At 33.9% G+C, this 21713-nt stretch overlaps 1 protein-coding gene across 2 annotated transcripts; it reads right to left on the reverse strand.

Annotated features, from left to right (window-relative positions):
- Positions 1–3437: 3437 nt before the first annotated feature.
- LOC101498917 (nonsense-mediated mRNA decay factor SMG7) lies at positions 3438–10503 on the reverse strand. 2 transcript variants are annotated; one of them, XM_027330321.2, is made up of 8 exons: positions 10287–10503; positions 9141–9256; positions 7665–8267; positions 7434–7556; positions 6692–6924; positions 4660–6584; positions 4434–4565; positions 3438–4071 (listed from the first exon to the last, which is right to left on the reverse strand). In XM_027330321.2, the coding sequence occupies exons 2-6, from the start codon at positions 9210–9212 to the stop codon at positions 4682–4684; spliced, it is 2934 nt and encodes a 977-aa protein (XP_027186122.1). In that variant the 5' UTR covers positions 9213–9256; positions 10287–10503; the 3' UTR covers positions 3438–4071; positions 4434–4565; positions 4660–4681. The 2 variants fall into 2 exon arrangements, with proteins under 2 accessions (XP_027186122.1, XP_004513951.1); XM_004513894.4 differs by having other exon boundaries at positions 4434–4555; positions 10287–10502.
- Positions 10504–21713: the final 11210 nt, after the last annotated feature.

The raw sequence follows: 21713 nt of genomic DNA on the forward strand, positions 1-21713 counted from the left end.
GTTTCTAGCTTTTTAGTTTGGTATTTTAAAAGCTCTTTATAGCTTAGATTAATATTTTTAACTTGTTTCTAAACTTTGGGTCAAATTTGAATTATAATTTCATTATTTGCATTTTAATTTTATTATTTGTATTTTGACTCTCGTTTGCTCCGTAGGCTATAACTTGAGCTCTGGATATCGAATTGGTGCATACGAGCAGGCGTTGGAAAGCTAAAGATCAGAGCTACAACTTTTGTGTTGGAAGAAAAAACCAATTCCGAACTTTACTGGGCATAAATTGCAGATTTTGTAATCTGGACTTTTGGCAAAGATCCCTTTGTGGGAAAAACTTTTGCCAGCTGCGTTGATCCACTGCGATAGTAACGCGACTATTGTAAAAACTAGGAATCATTATTACAACGGTAAGAGACGACAAATATGTCGTAAACACAATACCGTTAGAGAATTACTTTCTAAAAGAGTTGTTATAGTGGATCATGTACGCATTGATGAAAATTTAGCAGATCTTTTGACGAAAGGATTAGCTAGAGAGAAAGTCTTGAATACATCCAAAAGGATGAGACTATTGCCTATAGATCAATGAGTCATTTATGATGGTAAATCGACCTAAAAGACTAGAGATCCCAAGAATTAGATTCAATGGGTAATAACAAGTCAGAGTGATAAGAGATGAACATGCTATATTATATATGAAAGAAGCATGATTCCTGAAGCGATAAAAGAATGAGATAATAGAAACTCTTAATGAAATATATACTCTACGTGGAGTGGAGTACATAGCTACAAGAGTACTTTTGATAGACTCACCTATGTGAATGTGGAAGTGGGGTTGCTTCCTATGGAATTTCGAGGCATAATTACTAGAGTGTTCACTATACTGGGATACACGTGCATGGCCATAAATGCACGGGCTTTTAAGAATACACCCAAACGAAAAGGTTGTGTGTGGGTTTGATGTTAGAGATAGAGTTCAAGACTACGAGTCACTCTTGCTGAATTTGAATCTTATTTTCTATGCAAAGATTCAAGTCAAGAGACACATTTTTTTATGCACAATCTTATAGAAGTGTTTAACGTTATTTTAAAAATCTTCTTTTTAAATTCAAGTGGGGGATTGCTGGAAATAATGATTTCAATGGAAGATTGTTGAAAATAATGATGACATTAATGAGAGTTAGTGTTGTTGTCAATTAAAAAATAAGGATGTCCCACATAAAAGGGATATCACACACTAGTAGTGTATATAAGGTGGAGGTATGGTACTTGGGGTGTACTACAAGGGTACTCCAATTTTGTAAAGGAGGAAGAACGCATGCAAAATTGACCAAACACCCACGTGCGCTGCCGTTGCTGTCCGGTCGGACTTGGCCTTGGCTACGTGGTGTATTATTTTTTAGCATTCAACATATGATCCAGTCAGTTCTTTGACCCCCAGTTCGCGCTTCAGTTTTGTTGGTCAAACAAAATGTGGCGCACGTTTCTATGGTCAAAACCTGAATACCGGAGCACACGTTTAGTGGATCAGACCTAATAGATCGCACTTTTCTCTCTAATGCAGTTGTTGATTTCCTCTATAAATAGAGGGTTCTCCTCAATTGGAAAAGCACACCAAACGCACTTTGAATCTTAGGCTTTTCTCACTTCTCCCCTTACTCACTTATTCTTTTTCTTTCAAGTGGTCTTAGTGACATATTACGAGTGGTAGTCATTCGACTGCCATATGAGGGTGTAGTTCTAGAATGGTTTTTTACGTGCAGTAGAACTCCGATACAGTGATATGGACTATTTTATCCTGGGGACTTCGTGGCTCAACCTAGTAATATTTTTTGTGGCATAAATTATTTTTTCAAAGTTTTTTTGAAATTCAAAAATAACAATTTGATTGAAACAAAGTGTTTTCAAATGTTTGAATCAAATACTCTTTCTTGTGTAACTTATCATTATTCCTTTGTGTTGATTTCTTGCAATACCAAAAACTTTGAAAAAATTATTTTCGATATTAAATTATACCAAGTCTATTTTGATAAAAACCATATTTTCCGCTGTCTTGTCGATTAAATTCTAAAAAGTAAGGACTTTAATCACTCACTTCTAAAGTCAATAGGCCATTTTGACTAACATCTATTACGGGTAATTGATTACTTTCAATAATGTCGTGATAATGTTAAAAGTATGAAAGGGGTTGTAGGCTTGTTGATAATCTTATAGAGAAACCCTCATATTTGAATGTATTCTTGTGGTTCCTCCTCTAACTAATGGTGGTGGATATGATGTACATTTTTGGCCATGAAATAGAATGGGTGATTTTTCTGATTTGTTGTGTCATCCACTTCTTCCTCAGACATATCCAATATAGCATAAGGTTTGGAGGTTTCCTATTTTGAAGAGAGTTCGATGTTTTGGGTGGATTATGATGCATGATGACTTCTTACTAACAAGTGTTGTGCAAAAAGAATTAGTAAGTCATATTTGTGTCTGGTGTGTAGTTCAGAGGAAAAATCTACCACTCCACATTTTGAGAGATTGTTATTTGACAGTTATGGCTTGGAATCATCTTATGGCTAATCGGTGGAAGGAAGCCTTTCTAGTTGTGACTTGAACTACACGATTGAAATGAATTTTTATATAAATTTTGAAAATTAAATCCAGAAAGTTTCTTTTTTTCTTACTCTCAAATCTTCAAAAACTCTTAAATTTTGTCTAAATCCACTAATTCTAAGATATATTAAAGTCTTAATTAGTCAATCAAACACGTACTTATATGTATTTGAAAACATTGGAGTGTAAGAAAAAACACCCTTAAATCTATCATGTTCAACTTAGATTATTTAATTTTGAATCTAACACATCAATATTAAATCCGATTGTTATTGATTCTAAAAATTATTGATATTCAATAATTTAGAAATTACTTTTTAACAAAGATAATGTTGTTTTAAATTTGTCTTTCACAGTAAAAATCACTTACAAAAAAAAAACCAATTATACAAATAATTTTGTTTAAGAAGCTATTAGAAACAACTATTCATTACAAGCAGTTTTTAGATTATTTTCATATTATGATTTTCAAAAAGGTTGAAACAAACAAATATTAACTTTCAAAGTAGTTATTTTTTTTTAAAAAAAGAGTAACTATTTAAAAAATAAAAACTGTATCAAACATACCCATTATCACGTTCTTGAACCAAGTCCTAGAGTTATAAAAATTAGCATGACATCAAAGGGTCGCATAAAAACCACTTCCTTTCCTTCAATTTTAAAAACAATCAAACAACGGCAGAGGTTTAAATAAAACAGATAACAATTTTGATCTTCCTTTACCCTAGTTCACCTCAATCCGAACATTGGAAAACCTCAATAATATGAAAACCATTAACAGCAATCCTAGATGTACTACCAAATAACATAAAAAGTCTAACACAGCAAGAAACAAAAGATGCTAAAAATCCAAAGTCAGAGAGATATATCATAGTATTTCCATACAGACCAAGATGGATATGTATACACTATCCACCAATTTATTTTCAAATAGCAAGTTCAAGTTAACCCCTAGACTTAAAAAAACGTGAAAAATGAACCATTTCCACTCATCACACACAACAAATTATTATTATCTTCACAAAGACGCAACAACTAAACACATTTACTCACTCACTAACTCAAGTGAGCTTCCACAATGTCTTACATATTTAGACATATCATACCATATCCTATTATCCAAACTTGACACCCACTTCTTACCTAGCAACTTTGCCATATATAGTATATTCTGAAGCATTGCAGCAGAAATAAGGGCTAGCACTATGTAGTATCACTTGCAACCAGATGATGTTGTTAACAAAGATTCTTACAGGTGCATCAACATGACACTTCCACTAGAGATTTGAATGAACCATTGTAACATCACCAATACCAGAAGACACAAGCTCCAACGCGACTGAATGAATAGTCTTTTATTTATCACCACCTAGCACCCCAACGGACCAGACAAGGCATTTACTTCTTAAGAACTTTGAACTGTAAAGATGCTCGTTTATCTTCCTTCGTCCGAGCTGAAGAGCTCAGCATAATCTGTAATATTTAGCACGAAAAAAGTTGGAACTTTTTCAGAAAAATTAGTAGTAGACATCATTTTCTAGACTTCCCATTACAGTTTAAAACCTAGTTGTTGAGGCCAGGCCCAAACAGAAAATATTCGATATTCACATCAAGATAAAATTAGCCTCTTGAAAATTAAGATAAAGCTGTCTACAATGTAACCACATATGGCTCGGTTGTCCCTGGACTCCATCATAATGGGATTTTTAAAGCCACCAAGTTGCCCTTTTTACTAAAAGGGAAATTTATGCAAACATATCAAAGGTGTGACTTGCAAAATTTTAAGCTTGATGAAGTCCAAGATATCAACGAAAATGAATAAAATTGACACTCACCTTTTGTAGTAGCAACACCCTGCAACAAGTCAAGGCCAAAGGAACTCCAACAACATCCAATAACAAGGCAGCAAATCCGGAGTTTGAATGAGTAGCAAAAGGATGCCACATTCGCAATAAGCCTTCAAGGACCTCAAATACATAATTGTGTTAGCTATCCGAAATATTGAACAGAATGAACGGTAGACATGAAGTAAATAGCAATAAATCAATTCAAGAAACATACCATCTATACTCTCATACTGACATCACACAAAGTAACGACCTGTCCAAATTGATTGTCCTTGAAATTGCTCAGTCAGAGGAGAAAATTGCTGATTTCCATTTGTTGGCTGCTGTTGAGGCTGCAGCTGCTGATCATGGTGTGATTTTAAATGCTCATATGTTTCATACTCATGCCAACCATTCAGCTGTTTCTCCACCTGAAGAGGCACAGATGGAAATTGTTTCCCAGGAAAGGGAAAGCTGACTTTCCCACTCAACCCATTGTTACTGACTTGCTGAGAATTTGATTGAGAGTAAGTCAGCTGACCATTAGGGCCTAAACCATTAATTGATGATTCCAAATGATATCCATCCAACCAACCATAATCATCCATAATTGGATTCCCACTTAGTGAATCTGAAACAGAGTATTCAATACCTTGTTTAGAAGAAACGTGACTAAATCCAGGAGGAGGTCCAAGGTGCCTAGCAGGTCGACTAACTGGGGCTTTTCTCAAACTAGCTTGCAAGGCTGATGTTGTCATCCCAGAAAAATTATCAGTAATTACTCTAGAAGATGCAATAGCATCAACTCTGGATGGTATCACAGATTCTGAAGCTTTTGGGAGACCATAAAACACACTGTTAGTATCAGCAGCGACAGATTGTTGAATAGGAAAAGGAAGTGCTACATGGTTTGAGACGCCTACAGATTCTTGTAGGCCAGTTTCCATTACATGCCCGTTCTCAAGTAAGCTAAGACCTTTTAAATTGTTAACAAGAGAAATTTCCCCCTCAATCCACCTTGATGTTGGCACTGGTTGCAGATTTTGTGGCATCATACCACTAACAGAAAGAGGCAAAGTTTGATGATTTAGATTATTGAGAGGGTTAGAAGTAGAATTGCCATGAAACTTCAAATCCCCTCCAAATGCTTTTAGAGAAGGATCCAAACCCTCATGGGGAGCCCATGATGAGACAACCACATCAGCTCGCGTCTCAGACACTACAGGCTTGAAAACAATAACTTCATCATCCTCATCTCCGTCCATATACTGGTCTTGGTTTGATTGAACAATTTCCACCATTGATTTGTCTCCTGGATTTTCTTGCAACAAGTTTTCTGCATTCAGCAGGCCTGAATAGGAGGTTGGAAGAACAAAATCATCTGAGATTTGACGCTCAACACCAATTGTAAATTTCTTCACCTTTGAATCAAAATATATCACTTTCTGGTCAACCCTGACAACATTTGCTAAAGCCTTCCCTGCAGCTAAAATCCTTTTGACCCGAGCTTTTGTTTCCTTATCACCATCATTTCCGAGGGAATGCTTCCTAGAAAAATCCAAGATAGTTTGTGCAGGAAGCAGTGGAACAAATCCTCTTAACTCAAAGTCCTCAAACAAAGCAAGTCGGTTTTCAGTTTCCCCTTCTTCGTACCTGCTCATGTTATTAAAGCAAGTCTCCTCCTCATCATCAAGAATCGACATAGGCCCAACTAAAAGTAATCTATTCAAAAGGGATATACAATGATTCCAAAATTTTGATCTGAGAGTTGCCTGATTCTCATCCACATCATTGCCTTTAGCTAGATCTGGATAACAAGCCAACCACTCAACAAAAACCAAAATGCCAGGTAAAAGATAACTAGAAGATGGATCACACAGCTCTGCACATCTCTCTATTATGTAACCCATCAATTCAAAAGCTGCAGTAAATGCATTCTGAAGAAGAACAGCACGCTGTACAATTTCAGCATAACTTTGACCTTCAGATTCCTTATTCACATTATAAACCGTAAATACTATGATGCAAACAATTCTGACAATGACAAGTCCATTCTCAGAAGCATCACTGCCAAAATTCAGCTCCTCATCTTGCCCTGAAGACAGAAGTTTACGAAGGCCGGTGCTAACAACAGCAAGGACTTCAGTGAAGGTCTCAAGGCTATCAACATTGTATGAAAAAACCAAAAAAGTAACAGTTAGAATCGATTAATCCCAAGTGATGATGCATCTAGAGACATATGGACAGAAAATGTTCAGAATAAATACCTTGTACGCGTAAACAATATTCCATTTAGACGGACAAAGCGGGTACAAAAGTATTTATAAGTTTCTTGTATAGTGGATGCTCCTCCGGTTCTAGGATTAGCATCAACACCAGCTGCCTTTGTTGCAAGTTTTGCTTCCACTTTTCCTCTTCCTTTGCCAGTATGCCTCACTGAAGATTCCTTGACTGCAAGAACTTTAGCATCACCAGGTAGCTGACAGAAACTTTGACGATTCTATCATTGAATTGTAAAAATAACTAGTCAGAATAATAACATAATGCCAAAGATCACAACACAGGCAATAAACAAATTAGACAAAAGGGTGACAGCGTTATAAAAATAAGACACTATAGCATGAAAATAAACATAGAATCGAGTTCAAGGCTAAATTCATTAAGCTACAATGTGATCCAGGCCAAATAAACAGACTAGCTTTCAAAGGGTTGATCTTTTCATCCATCCAAGACAAGTACACGTAACACAAAAATAAGAGCTTCAAAACAAGCAATGTAATCTGAAATGAATTGCCTGCACATTCATAAGGAACTAATAGTAAAACTGAACAATTCTCATACTCGTAACAACACTTCAGTATGGATGCAGTAATCAAGATATAAAAGCTCACTAAGATAAATAAAAAATCCAAAAAAACAGAATGAAATGCAAACTACTCAAATAGTAACTTTCAAACACTCTGGATAAAAAAGTATAACATCACAAGAGCAAACCCATGGTCACATTACCTTCTCAAACGCAACTATCAAGTTTTCTCTTGCAGTTGTAAATGGACTATCCACAGCCAGACTACGAAAATACCGATAAATGACCACCAGCTCATCTCCAGAATATGAAGCCAATAAAGCAAGCTGATAAGAACATAAACATTCAAAAATAGATTATGGTAACTATGCGTCACAATTCAGAAATATTACGCAACAACAAAAATATCACAATTGATAGAAGAATGTCAAAACCTGATGATGGGGATTCCCACTTGAAGGCAAAAGAGATGCAGCTTGTAAGTAGTAGCTAGAAGCTGCTGTGAACTCCCGGTTTATTGAGTCACCTTCACCATACATTCCTTTATAACGAGCAAGATCACCCAAATATATTAGACAACGATGGCAAGATACTAAACCTATCTTCATGTCAGCATATTTTTTTCCATCTTTCTCCATCACAATCCGATTGTCTGAATCCTCAAAGTAACCAAGTGGAAGCCCATACTTTGCTCTGATTTTCATGATAAGATCATGGTAAAATCCTGTTGCTTCTGAGAGGAAAGTCTTAAACTGAAGCCTTATTTTAGTTATACGATCAGGCCGGACAGGGCCTTTCCCTCCCTGAGATGGGTTTGAGCTTGAAGAAGAAAGGGTGGCATTGAAGTATGCTCTAAACTCCTCAATCCGCTTGTAATGCAACTGCCAAAGAGCATATTCAATATTTTTCTGCTCAGAGAAAGCATAATCCTCAAGAATTATTGCTTCATAATTCTCACGCATTTGTTGCCAAGCATTTGGATCTGATGGGACCCGCACCTGAGCAGACCTCCGGCGCTTATTCTCCAATTCAAGGTTCTAAGTAAAAAATAATTAAAATGTTACAAACCAGACAATCATAGCACCAAAAAACTGATGCAAATAAATTATAATTTATAATTTAAAAAAAATAAAAATAAAAATAAAAATAAAACAAAAAAAAGGAAACAAGATAGCGTGAAAAGCAACAGCATCTTATACGTCTGGCTACTTTTTCATTTGAATATATAATCACCATTTTTCAAGCTGGCAATCCAAGATTTTAAAGTGACAATCCAAGATCATTAAGAATTCTTAATAATTATCTTGTTCATTTAACATATAACTCAAGTTTTTGAAAATAATTTCTAGATGAGCAGTTTTATTCACTAGTTAGGGTCAAATTATTGTCATTTACTTAGTTAAAACTAATTTATACCAAGTGTAACCTTTTGTAAATAAGATATTAAAAGACTTGGTGACTCAATTTCAACATCATAAAATCATAAATTCAAAATACACAATCAAATTCTTAAAGAGTAGGAAAAGCATTCAACTTGTAGCAGCAACCAACTATCCAAACACTAAAGCTCCAAATGGAATATTTATGCATCAAATGTTTAAATCATGATACTTAAACAAGGGGCTCATAATATAAAGTAATAGTTCCAGGCAGCAAAGATTTATATCAGTATGTGTTGATAACAAACCCTAGCACAGATTCCAAAACAAAATGGAAGGAAATTGAGCAAACTCCACATGGCAATGTAGACTCACCGGCCCATTAGCGTAAAAAAGAACACCATCTCCAACTATATTTTGCTTAGCAGACTATAACAGAATTACCCCCAATAAGTCATTGATTTGTCATCTACTTTTTAATTTTTAATATTTCTATCCCAATTAATGACCAAAAGAGAGAAAAAGGAATACCTTATCATAAAGGCGTTGCGCACGCTCCCGTGATGAAGGAGCGGACATGTTATCCATCTGTACTATCATCATCCATTAATTATATCTTGATTAACTAAACTCCAGTTACATGAAACCTGCAATTAAAATTTACATAAATTTCTCCATTCAATGATTCATATATAATACTTTGCAAGTAACTGACATAACAAGTAATCCAGGACTCACAAAAAATATATCAATGGTCACATACAACCATGGCTTCCAATCCAATCCTATATTGTTTATACATATTATATATTATATATTATATGTTATATATCCATACTCTATGAAAGTAAAACTGAAAATTAACTACCATATAATACACAAATAAATTCAACTAAAAAAATGAAGACTGACTTGAATGAAAAAACTGAGGCATCAATATCGGAACCCACATAAAAGTAACAGATCATAATTAAAAATACACAGCATAAAGCTCTTTTAAAACCCCAACAATATAACTGAACTCTCTAAAAGTAAAACTCAAAAATAAATTCCAGTAAAACATATGAACTAATTAATTTGACTGAAGGAAGATTGCATCACAGGGGATTAAACTCACGCATCGAAAACTAAACAAAGATATACTAAACCATACACATGCATAGAGCTCTTAAAATAAAACATGATTGTAACAGTACCCTAAATGATGATATTGCATGCCTCAAATGTTCAAACTTCAAAATAAAGCCTGTGGTTTTAGACACCGTTTCAAATGAATTGGTAAAACGCCAATTATTAGATTATAGATAAAGGCCATCACATGCATGATTATTCGAACCCATCCTCAATACATCAAAATTTTAGCTCAATTTAATTAAATAAACTAAATTACTAATGCAAATTCGAAAGCCAAAACCTTTTCCTTAATTCACAATCGCAATTGACTAAAATCAAAACAAAATGAATATATAAAATGCAAAAATAAAGACACTAGTGCTAAAAAATAATACCAGATCTGCAAAAATCATCAACAATGAAACGTATATGAACAATTAGATTGAAAATTTTCTAAAAAAAAGGTGAACGCGTCGAAAAAAAGGGGAAAAGTGAAAGAGGGAAAAAAAACAACAGAAACTTGAAGAAGAGGATAATTGAAATTAAAAAGAAATTGAAAGAGACCTGTTTAATGAGATGAAGGATGTGAAAAAGGATCAAATCATGGGATTGAAATCGAGGGGAGAATGATGAAGGGTCTTCGCTAGGGTTTGGTTTGGTTTTTTGCGAGAGAGAAAGAGACTTGGTTTTTTCTGTTTGGGGTCCATAAAGGATGAGATTGGAAAATTCAACGTGTTTCTCTCTCTAAATTTCACTTTCTCTCTCTTATTATTTCAGTGTGTTATGTTTTCCATCCATGCGGCGAAGCCAACGACGGCGTTTAAAGAAATTAATTTCCAAGTAGCCGTTTAGATTAACGGATCAATTAAAAATAAGTAGGAAAATTAAACTAATATTACTGAGATTTACTTAAAAAGCACCAAAACTTCTTCTAATTTTGAAATAAACACTGATCTCTTAAATTTTTTTAAAAATGACAAGCAACACCTTGTACCTTAAGATCATTAGTCCACCCTTAACACCTTCACTTTCACTATAATTTATCTCTAAACTTTTAGTTATTAACTTCCTTAAATCAAATGGTTGGGGAACATTAAGGGATTTTTTTATCCTCAGTTGGTCATCATTGCCTCACCTTCTTTCATTCTTGACCCACTAATGCACACAAACATTTTATTTCATAGATTTTAAAGAAACGTTGTTTAAATAAAATAACTCATAGATATCCAAAACTCCACAATTCAATATTTCAATCAACAAATATAACAATTAAGCCTCAATTAAGCAAGTAGCAATTGTTCTCATGCTAAATATTTTGTTTAACAAAAAAGTGCGTCAAATATAAATTTTAATTGAATGTAAAAAGCAGTAAATTGATTGTAATGAATTGAACATTTGTACATAAGTATCAATAAATTAGACATCAGCAGGGGAGATCACATATCTATAAAGAGAGATTTCATTTATCTTGTGTTTCACATTTTTTTGAAGAAAAAAAAAAGAATGTTAAAAGAGAGAATGTGACTTTATTTGGAGTGTAAGATTGACCTGACAGTATTTTGAATAAAGTGGAGGATTTTGGTGGAATTTCTCATTTCGATTTTTGCTTATTTTGATGCAACGTCATTATTGAAGAAGTTGTCTCATGGTTATATGTAGTCATATTGAAGAAGTTGTTTAATTGATGGAAGTTAATGACTAAGAGTTACAAACGATGACCTATTGGTGAAAGTGAATGTGTTAAAGTCACTTTAAGATAATGGTGTTTGTGATTTTTAAATAAACTTTAAGGGAGGTTAGTGAAATTTCTAAAAGAAAAACTACAATGAAAAGTCGGCAACAATATTCAATCAATGCAATGCTTTAAAGAATCACTAATCAGCCACCAAATCAGTGCAATGCTTTAGTAAATAATTGAACATTATATAGATATATCCCTTCGCAAAACAGTGGCAGAACCAAGAATTGTAACTCTTTCTCAAGTGACATTATTTTTCTATAATCTTCATCAATAATTTCACTATTAAAATCTTACAACATTGTCACCAACACAGATCCAACATGATATACAAAAGTTTTAACTTTCAAAACACTATAAATTTTCAAAATAACAAAAAGGTGAGCAATCATGAACAGCATAAACAACACCAACAAAAAGGGCATAAATTTAAAGTTAGGATAGACAACACCAACATTCTAGTAATCAATTAGATTAAGTTGAGGAAGAATTACTAATTACTAGAACTTTGATAATCAATTAGGATGATGCCAGGAATTGTAAAACGCCTCAGTTAAGCAATAACTTGTTAGTGAAATCTTGTTTATCAATTAGGATTTGAAATATATAATTAATTTAAGAATAATCAATTAGTAAAAAATAGATGGTTGATTAAATATAGAATCGGGATTAGAAAGTGACTAAGTTGTCAATTAAAAACTTAAGGTTAATTGATTAAGTTAAGACATAATGATAAATCAAGATATTAATTGACTAGTAATAAGAAGTTACACATTAAGGGATATGTTAATAAATTAGGATTAATCTAGCAATGTTTATTGTCAAATATTATTGATATTACTTGATCTAGTAATGATGAACTTTACTCTCTGGTAGCTATGACTTGAGTGTTGTTTGAAAATTGTTGTTAATGACAAATTCGATATATTATGTGATGCATTCATATAGTAGAACATGTTTTAGGGTTGTATTGTGATATAATTGGAGTTTGACGGTCGTGGAGACTTTGAGGGAGTTATCAGTAAAAAGGTCTTATGTAAAGACACCCTAAACCATGACTAGACATTCATGTTCATAAGATAGTAGGTGACTTCTCTATTCATATTACTTCTCATATGGTTTCTTACACACTACGTGTGCGGGTAGATGATGACATGGAAACATATGAAACAATCACAAACTAGAAAGAAAGAGAGTGATTGATATGTTGCCAATGCATGAGATATATGAGCCATTTTAGGTCCATACAACTATAACTCAGTTTAGTTTTAGTCCTTATAATTATTTTTTATTTATACACCTAAAATTTCGAAAAGTTTGAAAAAGATCCTCAATGATTTTTTTTTAATAAAACAATGCCAAAGTGACCCATTTTTGTTAAAGTGACACATGTTGATTGTATTTAGGGATTAGAATAGGCTAGGTCGTCCGTCAGGTGCCTATGGCATGACCTACTTATGGTCTAGCTTGGCATGACCTATTTAATAAAAAGGCTATGCTCATGCTATTTTTAAAACCTATTTATTTAAATAGGTCAGGCTCAGGTTTATAAAAAAAACCTATTAGACCTGACAAGCCGGTCTATATATATTTTATTATTTATTAATATTATTTTTTTATTATTATATTAATAATATTATTTCCTATTTTAAATTATATCAATTAGGCAATCACTCAGTAATCATTCCATATTTGGTAGTCGTTCCATATTCGGTAGGCATTCAATTAGTCAATCAGTATTCGTTCCATATTTATTTAAGAGGTAATAATGGGTGCATTTGTTTCAGAAAAAAAATTCTATTATTTGAAAATAAAAATTATTTTTTAGGGCTTAAAGGATGTTTGTACATTGATATTGGTATGTGGAGAGCATCATATGGTCTGAGTAGAGCATTTAAATATTTTAATGTGAATAAGGCTTTTAAACAGGCTTCCAAGTCAGGCCAAACTTTTAAAAAGGCTAGATCAGGCTAGAAAAAAAGGCTATGATAGGTTGTAGGCCAGACTTAGGCCTAAAAAATAGATCGTAAGCCAGGGTTAGGCCTTTCAAAGCCTGGTCCGGCCTAACCTATTCCTGCCCCTAATTGTATTAATAATGTGATCTTTCTATGCTTCAATATATTTCATCTACGAACCAAATTTATCATAATTTTTATCATATTTACCCTTTAAAATATTTTTAGAATGGATGGTGCCACACATTAAAGGTGTTTTCTCATTGAACAATTTCTTAATTATATCTTATTGTGTAGCAAGTTTGAGTAAAGATGTAGTGTCTAATTCACTTGTATGGTTACTCTTGGGCGATGATCTCCCGAATTCTCCTAATGACCCAACATATCTTTCATCTCAAGTTTTCTTGTTCACTTTCATAGTGTGTGAAATTTAAGAATAGAGTATATTTTTCTTGTTTAATATTCATGGTGTTAGAGTTTGTTGGGTACCATATTCTACACCCTGTGATGGAAAAATATTATTTTTTTTTTACCTAAAGTGGGGGTATATTTAGATATTGATGAGTGGCTTTTTGAAGAAAGTGTTGAGTGGCTTTTTGAAGAAAGTGTTCTTTAATTGAGAGGTGATTGATTCAATAAATTGAAGAAATTGGTCTTCAAGTTTTTAGTTTTTAGTTTTCAGTGATTCTCGAAAAAAGAGTGCAATTTTTTATTGTAAATTCATTCTCAAGGATCTTCTAATCATTCAATCAATTGATAAAAGAAAAAAATGTCATATATTTGTATGCGGAATGAATGTAGACTACATGGAAGGATGAAGTAGTGGCCCACTACGAATCGTAGTGTCTTTTTCTCAACTCGATCTTTAAATTTCTACATAATTGTGTGTTCATAGTATATCGAATATTGTTAGAAATTAACTGTGTTTTGATAAATTTGATACGTGTTAAAATTATATGTTTATGCAATTTGATTGTTCTTGTATTATGTTGAAAAACAAAAAAAAAAATTGTTGTGCAAGTTTTTTGTTTAAATGACATTTTGATATTTGATAGATTAATGGAAGTGTGATTGAAACTCACAACTCAATCAATTAACGTGTTTTTTGTGAAAATCAATTGAAACACTTTTTGTACTAGAAATTATTTGCTCGTTTCGATCAAAAGTCTTTCACCAATTTATAGAAAGAAAATTGTATTCATAAAATGTAGAGACTACATTCAATCCTTTCTAGAGTTTTGAGGCCATTTTTGTTTAACTAAGAGACTTCGAGCTTTCTCTAAAAACAATACGCATGAGAAGCAAATTAATTAAGAGAATGAGATTCATATGGGAAATATCATTGGGTAGGACTTGATTGAAAATTTGTGAAATCATAAATGATCGGCTCTGAGTTTGTATAGAGTCGGTACGTTTATAGATATAGTTTAATTTAAATTGTATATGCTGTTATTTTTGGAGTGCAAATTGTTTAAAATTGTTTTGGACCCTCTAAAGATACATGTTTGACTTCCAGAGATACATGTTTGACTTCCTTAAGAATTATTGTATCGTGTGTTTAACCAATTTGTGTTAATTGAAAATGTTTATTTGTGAGTTGTCTTTGTTGCATTATAGGGGAACTCATGTTTTCAAAATGATAAAGAAAATGAAAAAAGTTACCATGAATTTTTAAAGTACAATAGTGTTTGACAGACATTCAAGGGAGAATATTGAAAATAGTGTTAATAGTAGATGTGCATTAATGAGTAGATTTTTCACTTATTTACTTGTGCCTATTAATAAAGTTCACATTGTAATACAAAACACACAAGAGAATAATACTATTAGCACTCTCTTCTTATATTTTCTTTCTTTCTCTCATCTTTATTCTCTTATATATAGCTCTTAATTTGATTAGTTTTACAACATGTTATTAGCACGAAGCTCTAAAAACAACAAGTATAATGAATGTATGTTTTTATAATTTTTCCATGTTAATCTTTTATATAAATATTATGTTTATTTACTCTTTATGAATTCTAGAAGAAATCAATATTTACGCATCCCTAAAGGATTCTATAAATAATTATTTTATATATTGTTTAGATATATTATATAGTTCTTGACAAACTTAAAAAAAAGTAAATATGTATTCTCTATGAATTTCAGAATAATTAAATATTCATATATCCATGATGAATGATTGCACAAAGAGTTAGTTTAGATCTTTTATACAATTCTTGAAGAATTTAACGTAAAAAATTCAATATTTATTTGTTATAAATTACAGAAGAATTCAATATTCGTGTATTTACGAAGGATTGTCTTTTCATCTTGATTTGAGGGCTTTGACATTTTGCAATTAAATTATAAATCAAAACTATAGTTAAGATTGTGTTCAATTTTTTTTTCATCCCTTAATGGCCTACTTGCACAAGGTATGTTTGCGTTCAATTTTTTTTACTACAAAATTTTGATTTGATAATAATGGTATGATTGACACTTAATAAAAGTTCTAATTAATTAATTTTGTTTTTTGAAAGATGATTTACAATTAAATTAAATTTGCTTTCTATTTAGTTTATGATATAATAGTCTTTTATAAATGGAAACTTTGATTGAGTATTGAGTGAGATTGGCCATATCTTTATAACTTGAATATGGAATGTTTTAATTTTGTATTAACTATATATTTATTACTACATATTTTCTCATAATTTTATTTCTTTTCTTTCATATCAATCTTTTATATTTCATATTAATATTTGATATATTTCTTTCATTCAACTTATAGATTTTATTTTAACATGTTTATCTTGTCTATTTTTATACAAGAAATTTGTTGAGAATTTTATTTGATTTGTATAATTATGATATATATGATAAATTCTTGAAGAATTTAACAACGAAGCATCTTTGAAAGATTGCAAGAGTGTAATTTTCTTGGATCACCATTTATGGAGATTTTTATATAGTTCCTGAAGAACTAAAAATTTAATAATAAAGCATTCATGTTGAATTGCTTAACATTTTCACTATGATTGAAATCTAATAGATCTATTTGATCTTAGTATTGATTTCAAATAAAGGAAAATAAGAGAAGACATATATATTTTTGTGTCACGTAATATTCTCATAAAGTAAAAAAATGGAAAAATATATTTTAAATATTAGTCACATTTATGATTAAATAAAAGAGTGGTTATTGATAAAATGGGTGAAAAATCTCTAGTGGTTATTCGTACCATACTACATGTTTTGTATAACTAATATTGTGGGTAATGTAATTGATACAATATATATTATTATTGTTAAAATAATATTGAGATTTGCAACAATAATTAACCAACAAAATAGAAGACAAACAATTGCAGAGAAAAAACGAAAACGAAGAATGTTCAGAAAACCAGAAAAACAGAAAAACCAGAAAACGGAGACTGATTATCGTTCTCCGTTTTATGCAGTTTTGTAAAACCAGTTTTCCTTTCTGCAGTTTTCTCTATCAATGCAAACGAAAATTAAAGAATGATAGGGGAAGAATAACACCATGAACATACGTGTTCGGTCTCAATTGATGAGACCTACGTCACGGGCAAGCAAGCAAGATTAATCCACTATTGTTAATTGAACATTACAAGATTAAAACCTTCTCAAGATTGATCTCCTAGTATCTATCACTATTTATGAACCAGCAATACTAGCCTTTCTCTCAATCTTTCTTTTCTCCCTTTAATCTTTTATCTCTGAATTTCTATGAATCACGAATTGCATATGTCTCTCTTAGTTTTCCAACTCTTGCTATTACAACAACATTAATCACTTATCATTTACAGCTATAGTATTTAAAGGCATTTTCTTAACTAATGTAACACCTCGTTTTTCAAAGCGAGGGTAATATTTTTTTTTTAAAAAAAAATATTAAACCTAAATAGAGAAATAAGAAAAGAAATGCCTTTGGATAAATAATTGCGTCATTATAAATTACAAACAGCGGAAAAGTTTCTCCAATTATAAATCCAAAATATTTACACAACAACAAATGGTACATGGAACCCATTCGAATAAGGTGTCAAAACTGACAAATTTAGTATAAGTACAGTTTTCCAAAATAAAAATACTCCAACCCAAAAAGAAGGACGCCTAGTCCCTATACATCAACCTAATCTGATCATCCTAACAAAACTATACACCCTGAGTGATCTCCACGCGCCCCGTGAGATCCTCCTAACATAACTACAATCAAGCGTTCTCATCTCCATTCCCGTCCGTAGGGTACGAACCGGTAGGACCGTCCCGACTCTCATATGAGGGCATAGCCCAGATTTCCACAATAATTGTAAAGGGTCACCAACCGAAAATAACAGTTAACACATAACATTTAAGTTTTTGAAATGCTAAAAATAACTTTTCAACTAAGCATGCACCTTAACAGGATTTCTAATATGCGAAAAGTTCATACAATACTTTGCCAATTAAAAAAAAGAAAGCAAAACGAAGTTCTCAATCCCCTAATTAAAACATAACAAATCAAGACATGGATAAGTTAATGAGTAATCAGTCATCTAACTCAAACTGGGATTTTTCACTGAGCCAATCGATTGGGGAATCGATTGGGTAAAGGATTTTAATGAAAACAGAATCCTGGGCTGAAATCAATCGATTGGGAAATCGATTGGGTGAGTACTGAGCCCCCAGGTTTTAATCCAATCGATTCCCAAATCGATTTGGTCGAATATGGGTGCGTCCCTGACTTAAGGCCCAATCGATTGGGCAATCGATTTCTTAAAGGAATTTTGAAAACTGATTACGAAATCGATTGACTAATCGATTTTGTCATTTTGGCCAAGTCCCTGTTTACCCATCCAATCGATTGGGAAATCGATTTCCCTGATTATTTTTCCAAAAAATGCATGAGTTAACTCAAATCATTCCTACTCAAGTTCATAACTTAACACTTAGCAATTACTACGCGATTACCACGACAAATTTGGTCTCAAATTAGTTTCTACAAACCATCACACTTACACACAATAATCAACACATAACACTTAGCACTTTCAACGCAATTATCACAACGACTCAAATTCAAATCACTCGATCATAAACTTAAATCAAACACGACTCGCGTGCCAAGCACCCTAATGCAATGCGTATATGCCAAAATGCATGGACTCGGAATTCCAAACCAAAACCCTCCTCGAAGGGCCGTAAATCATAATCGTACCGCCTATCGCAGGCCAAAGTACCAATTACCAAGGTGCCACCTATCACGGGTCTGCACGATTTACTAAAAAGCGTAAACCATAAACGTACTGCCTATCACGGGCCCGTATCGTTTACCAAGGTGCCACCTATCACGGGTCTGCACGATTTACTAAAAAGCGTAAACCATAAACGTACTGCCTATCACGGGCCCGTATCGTTTACCAAGGTGCCACCTATCACGGGTCTGCACGATTTACTAAAAAGCGTAAACCATAAACGTACTGCCTATCACGGGCCCGTATCGTTTACCAAGGTGCCACCTATCACGGGTCTGCACGATTTACTAAAAAGCGTAAACCATAAACGTACTGCCTATCACGGGCCCGTATCGTTTACCAAGGTGCCACCTATCACGGGTCTGCACGATTTACTAAAAAGCGTAAACCATAAACGTACTGCATATCACGGGCCCGTATCGTTTACCGAGGTGCCACCTATCACGGGTCTGCACGATTTACTAAAAAGCGTAAACCATAAACGTACTGCCTATCACGGGCCCGTACCGTTTATCGAGGTGCCACCTATCACGGGTCTGCACGATTTACTAAAAAGCGTAAACCATAAACGTACTGCCTATCACGGGCCCGTACCGTTTATCGAGGTGCCACCTATCACGGGTCTGCACGATTTACTAAAAAGCGTAAACCATAAACGTACTGCCTATCACGGGCCCGTACCGTTTATCGAGGTGCCACCTATCACGGGTCTGCACGATTTACTAAAAAGCGTAAACCATAAACGTACTGCCTATCACGGGCCCGTACCGTTTATCGAGGTGCCACCTATCACGGGTCTGCACGATTTACAAAAAGCGAAAACCATAAACGTACTGCCTATCACGGGCCCGTATCGTTTACCGAGGTGCCACCTATCACGGGTCTGCACGATTTACAAAAAGCGAAAACCATAAACGTACTGCCTATCACGGGCCCGTACCGTTTATCGAGGTGCCACCTATCACGGGTCTGCACGGCTTACTAAAATAACGTAAATTGTAAATGTACCGCCTATCACAGGCCAAAGTACTATCTACCAAGGTGCCACCTATCACGGGTCTGCACGATTTACTAAAAAGCGTAAACCATAAACGTACTGCCTATCACGGGCCCGTACCGTTTATCGAGGTGCCACCTATCACGGGTCTGCACGGCTTACTAAAATAACGTAAATTGTAAATGTACCGCCTATCACAGGCCAAAGTACTATTTACCAAGGTGCCACCTATCACGGGTCTGCACGATTTACAAAAAGAATGAAAATGAATGAACATATACCGACTCCATTCACAACAGACGTTAAGCAAATGCAGATATTAAAAAAACGTAAACCATAAACGTACTGCCTATCACGGGCCCGTATCGTTTATCGAGGTGCCACCTATCACGGGTCTGCACGGTTTACTAAAATAACGTAAATTGTAAATGTACCGCCTATCACAGGCCAAAGTACTATTTACCAAGGTGCCACCTATCACGGGTCTGCACGGCTTACTAAAATAACGTAAATTGTAAATGTACCGCCTATCACAGGCCAAAGTACTATTTACCAAGGTGCCACCTATCACGGGTCTGCACGATTTACTAAAAAGCGTAAACCATAAACGTACTGCCTATCACGGGCCCGTATCGTTTATCGAGGTGCCACCTATCACGGGTCTGCACAATTTACAAAAAAACCGAAAACCATAAACGTACTGCCTATCACGGGCCCGTATCGTTTATCGAGGTGCCACCTATCACGGGTCTGCACGGCTTACTAAAATAACGTAAATTGTAAATGTACCGCCTATCACAGGCCAAAGTACTATCTACCAAGGTGCCACCTATCACGGGTCTGCACGGCTTACTAAAATAACGTAAATTGTAAATGTACCGCCTATCACAGGCCAAAGTACTATTTACCAAGGTGCCACCTATCACGGGTCTGCACAATTTACAAAAAAACCGAAAACCATAAACGTACTGCCTATCACGGGCCCGTATCGTTTATCGAGGTGCCACCTATCACGGGTCTGCACGGTTTACTAAAATAACGTAAATTGTAAATGTACCGCCTATCACAGGCCAAAGTACTATCTACCAAGGTGCCACCTATCACGGGTCTGCACGGCATACTAAAATAACGTAAATTGTAAATGTACCGCCTATCACAGGCCAAAGTACTATCTACCAAGGTGCCACCTATCACGGGTCTGCACGATTTACAAAAAGCATGAAAATGCATGAGCATATACTGACTCCATCCACAACAATCGTTAAGCAAATGCAGATATTAAAAGATTCCCCATTTTTAATACTCACTTAACTTAAACGATTTTCACAACAAACATTAAGCAAACAGAAATATTAAGAGATTCCCCATTCTTAATACTCTTTTAACTTAAACGATTTTCACAACAAACATTAAGCAAACAGAAATATTAAGAGATTCCCCATTCTTAATACTCATTTAACTTAAACGATTTTCAAAACAAACATTAAGTAAACAAGACATTAAGAGATTCCCCATTCTTAATACTCATTTAACTTAAACGATTTCCAAAACGAACATTAAGTAAACAAGACATTAAGAGATTCCCCATTCTTAATACTCATTTAACTTAAACGATTTCCAAAACGAACATTAAGTAAACAAGACATTAAGAGATTCCCCATTCTTAATACTCATTTAACTTAAACGATTTTCAAAACAAAACATTAAGTAAACAAGACATTAAGAGATTCCCCATTCTTAATACTCATTTAACTTAACCGATTTTCCAAAACAAACATTAAGTAAACAAGACATTAAGAGATTCCCCATTCTTAATACTCATTCTTGCGTGGAAACTATTGTTGTAAGTGAACTCAATCAACGGAAGTACATCATCCCAGCTTCCCATATCATCTAATACGCATGCTCTCAACAGATCTTCCAAGGACTGATTCGTCCTTTCAGTCTGTCCGTCCGTCTGTGGATGGTAAGCTGAACTCAATCGTAGCTTCGTTCCCAATGCTTCGTGCAATGCTCCCCAGAAATGTGATGTGAACTTCGGATCACGGTCTGATACAA

This window comes from Cicer arietinum, chromosome 5, assembly GCF_000331145.2.
Source record: "Cicer arietinum cultivar CDC Frontier isolate Library 1 chromosome 5, Cicar.CDCFrontier_v2.0, whole genome shotgun sequence".
Taxonomy (NCBI): Eukaryota; Viridiplantae; Streptophyta; class Magnoliopsida; order Fabales; family Fabaceae; genus Cicer; species Cicer arietinum.

Excerpts from the sequence above, each read along its gene's own strand:
- LOC101498917 (XM_027330321.2), bottom strand. The coding sequence starts at position 9,212 with ATGATGATAGTACAGATGGATAACATGTCCGCTCCTTCATCACGGGAG. Across the intron at positions 8,268-9,140 it reads CGCAACGCCTTTATGATAAG|AACCTTGAATTGGAGAATAA; the intron begins GTATTCCTTTTT and ends TTTTTTACTTAG. Across the intron at positions 6,585-6,691 it reads ATATTGTTTACGCGTACAAG|CCTTGAGACCTTCACTGAAG; the intron begins GTATTTATTCTG and ends CAATGTTGATAG.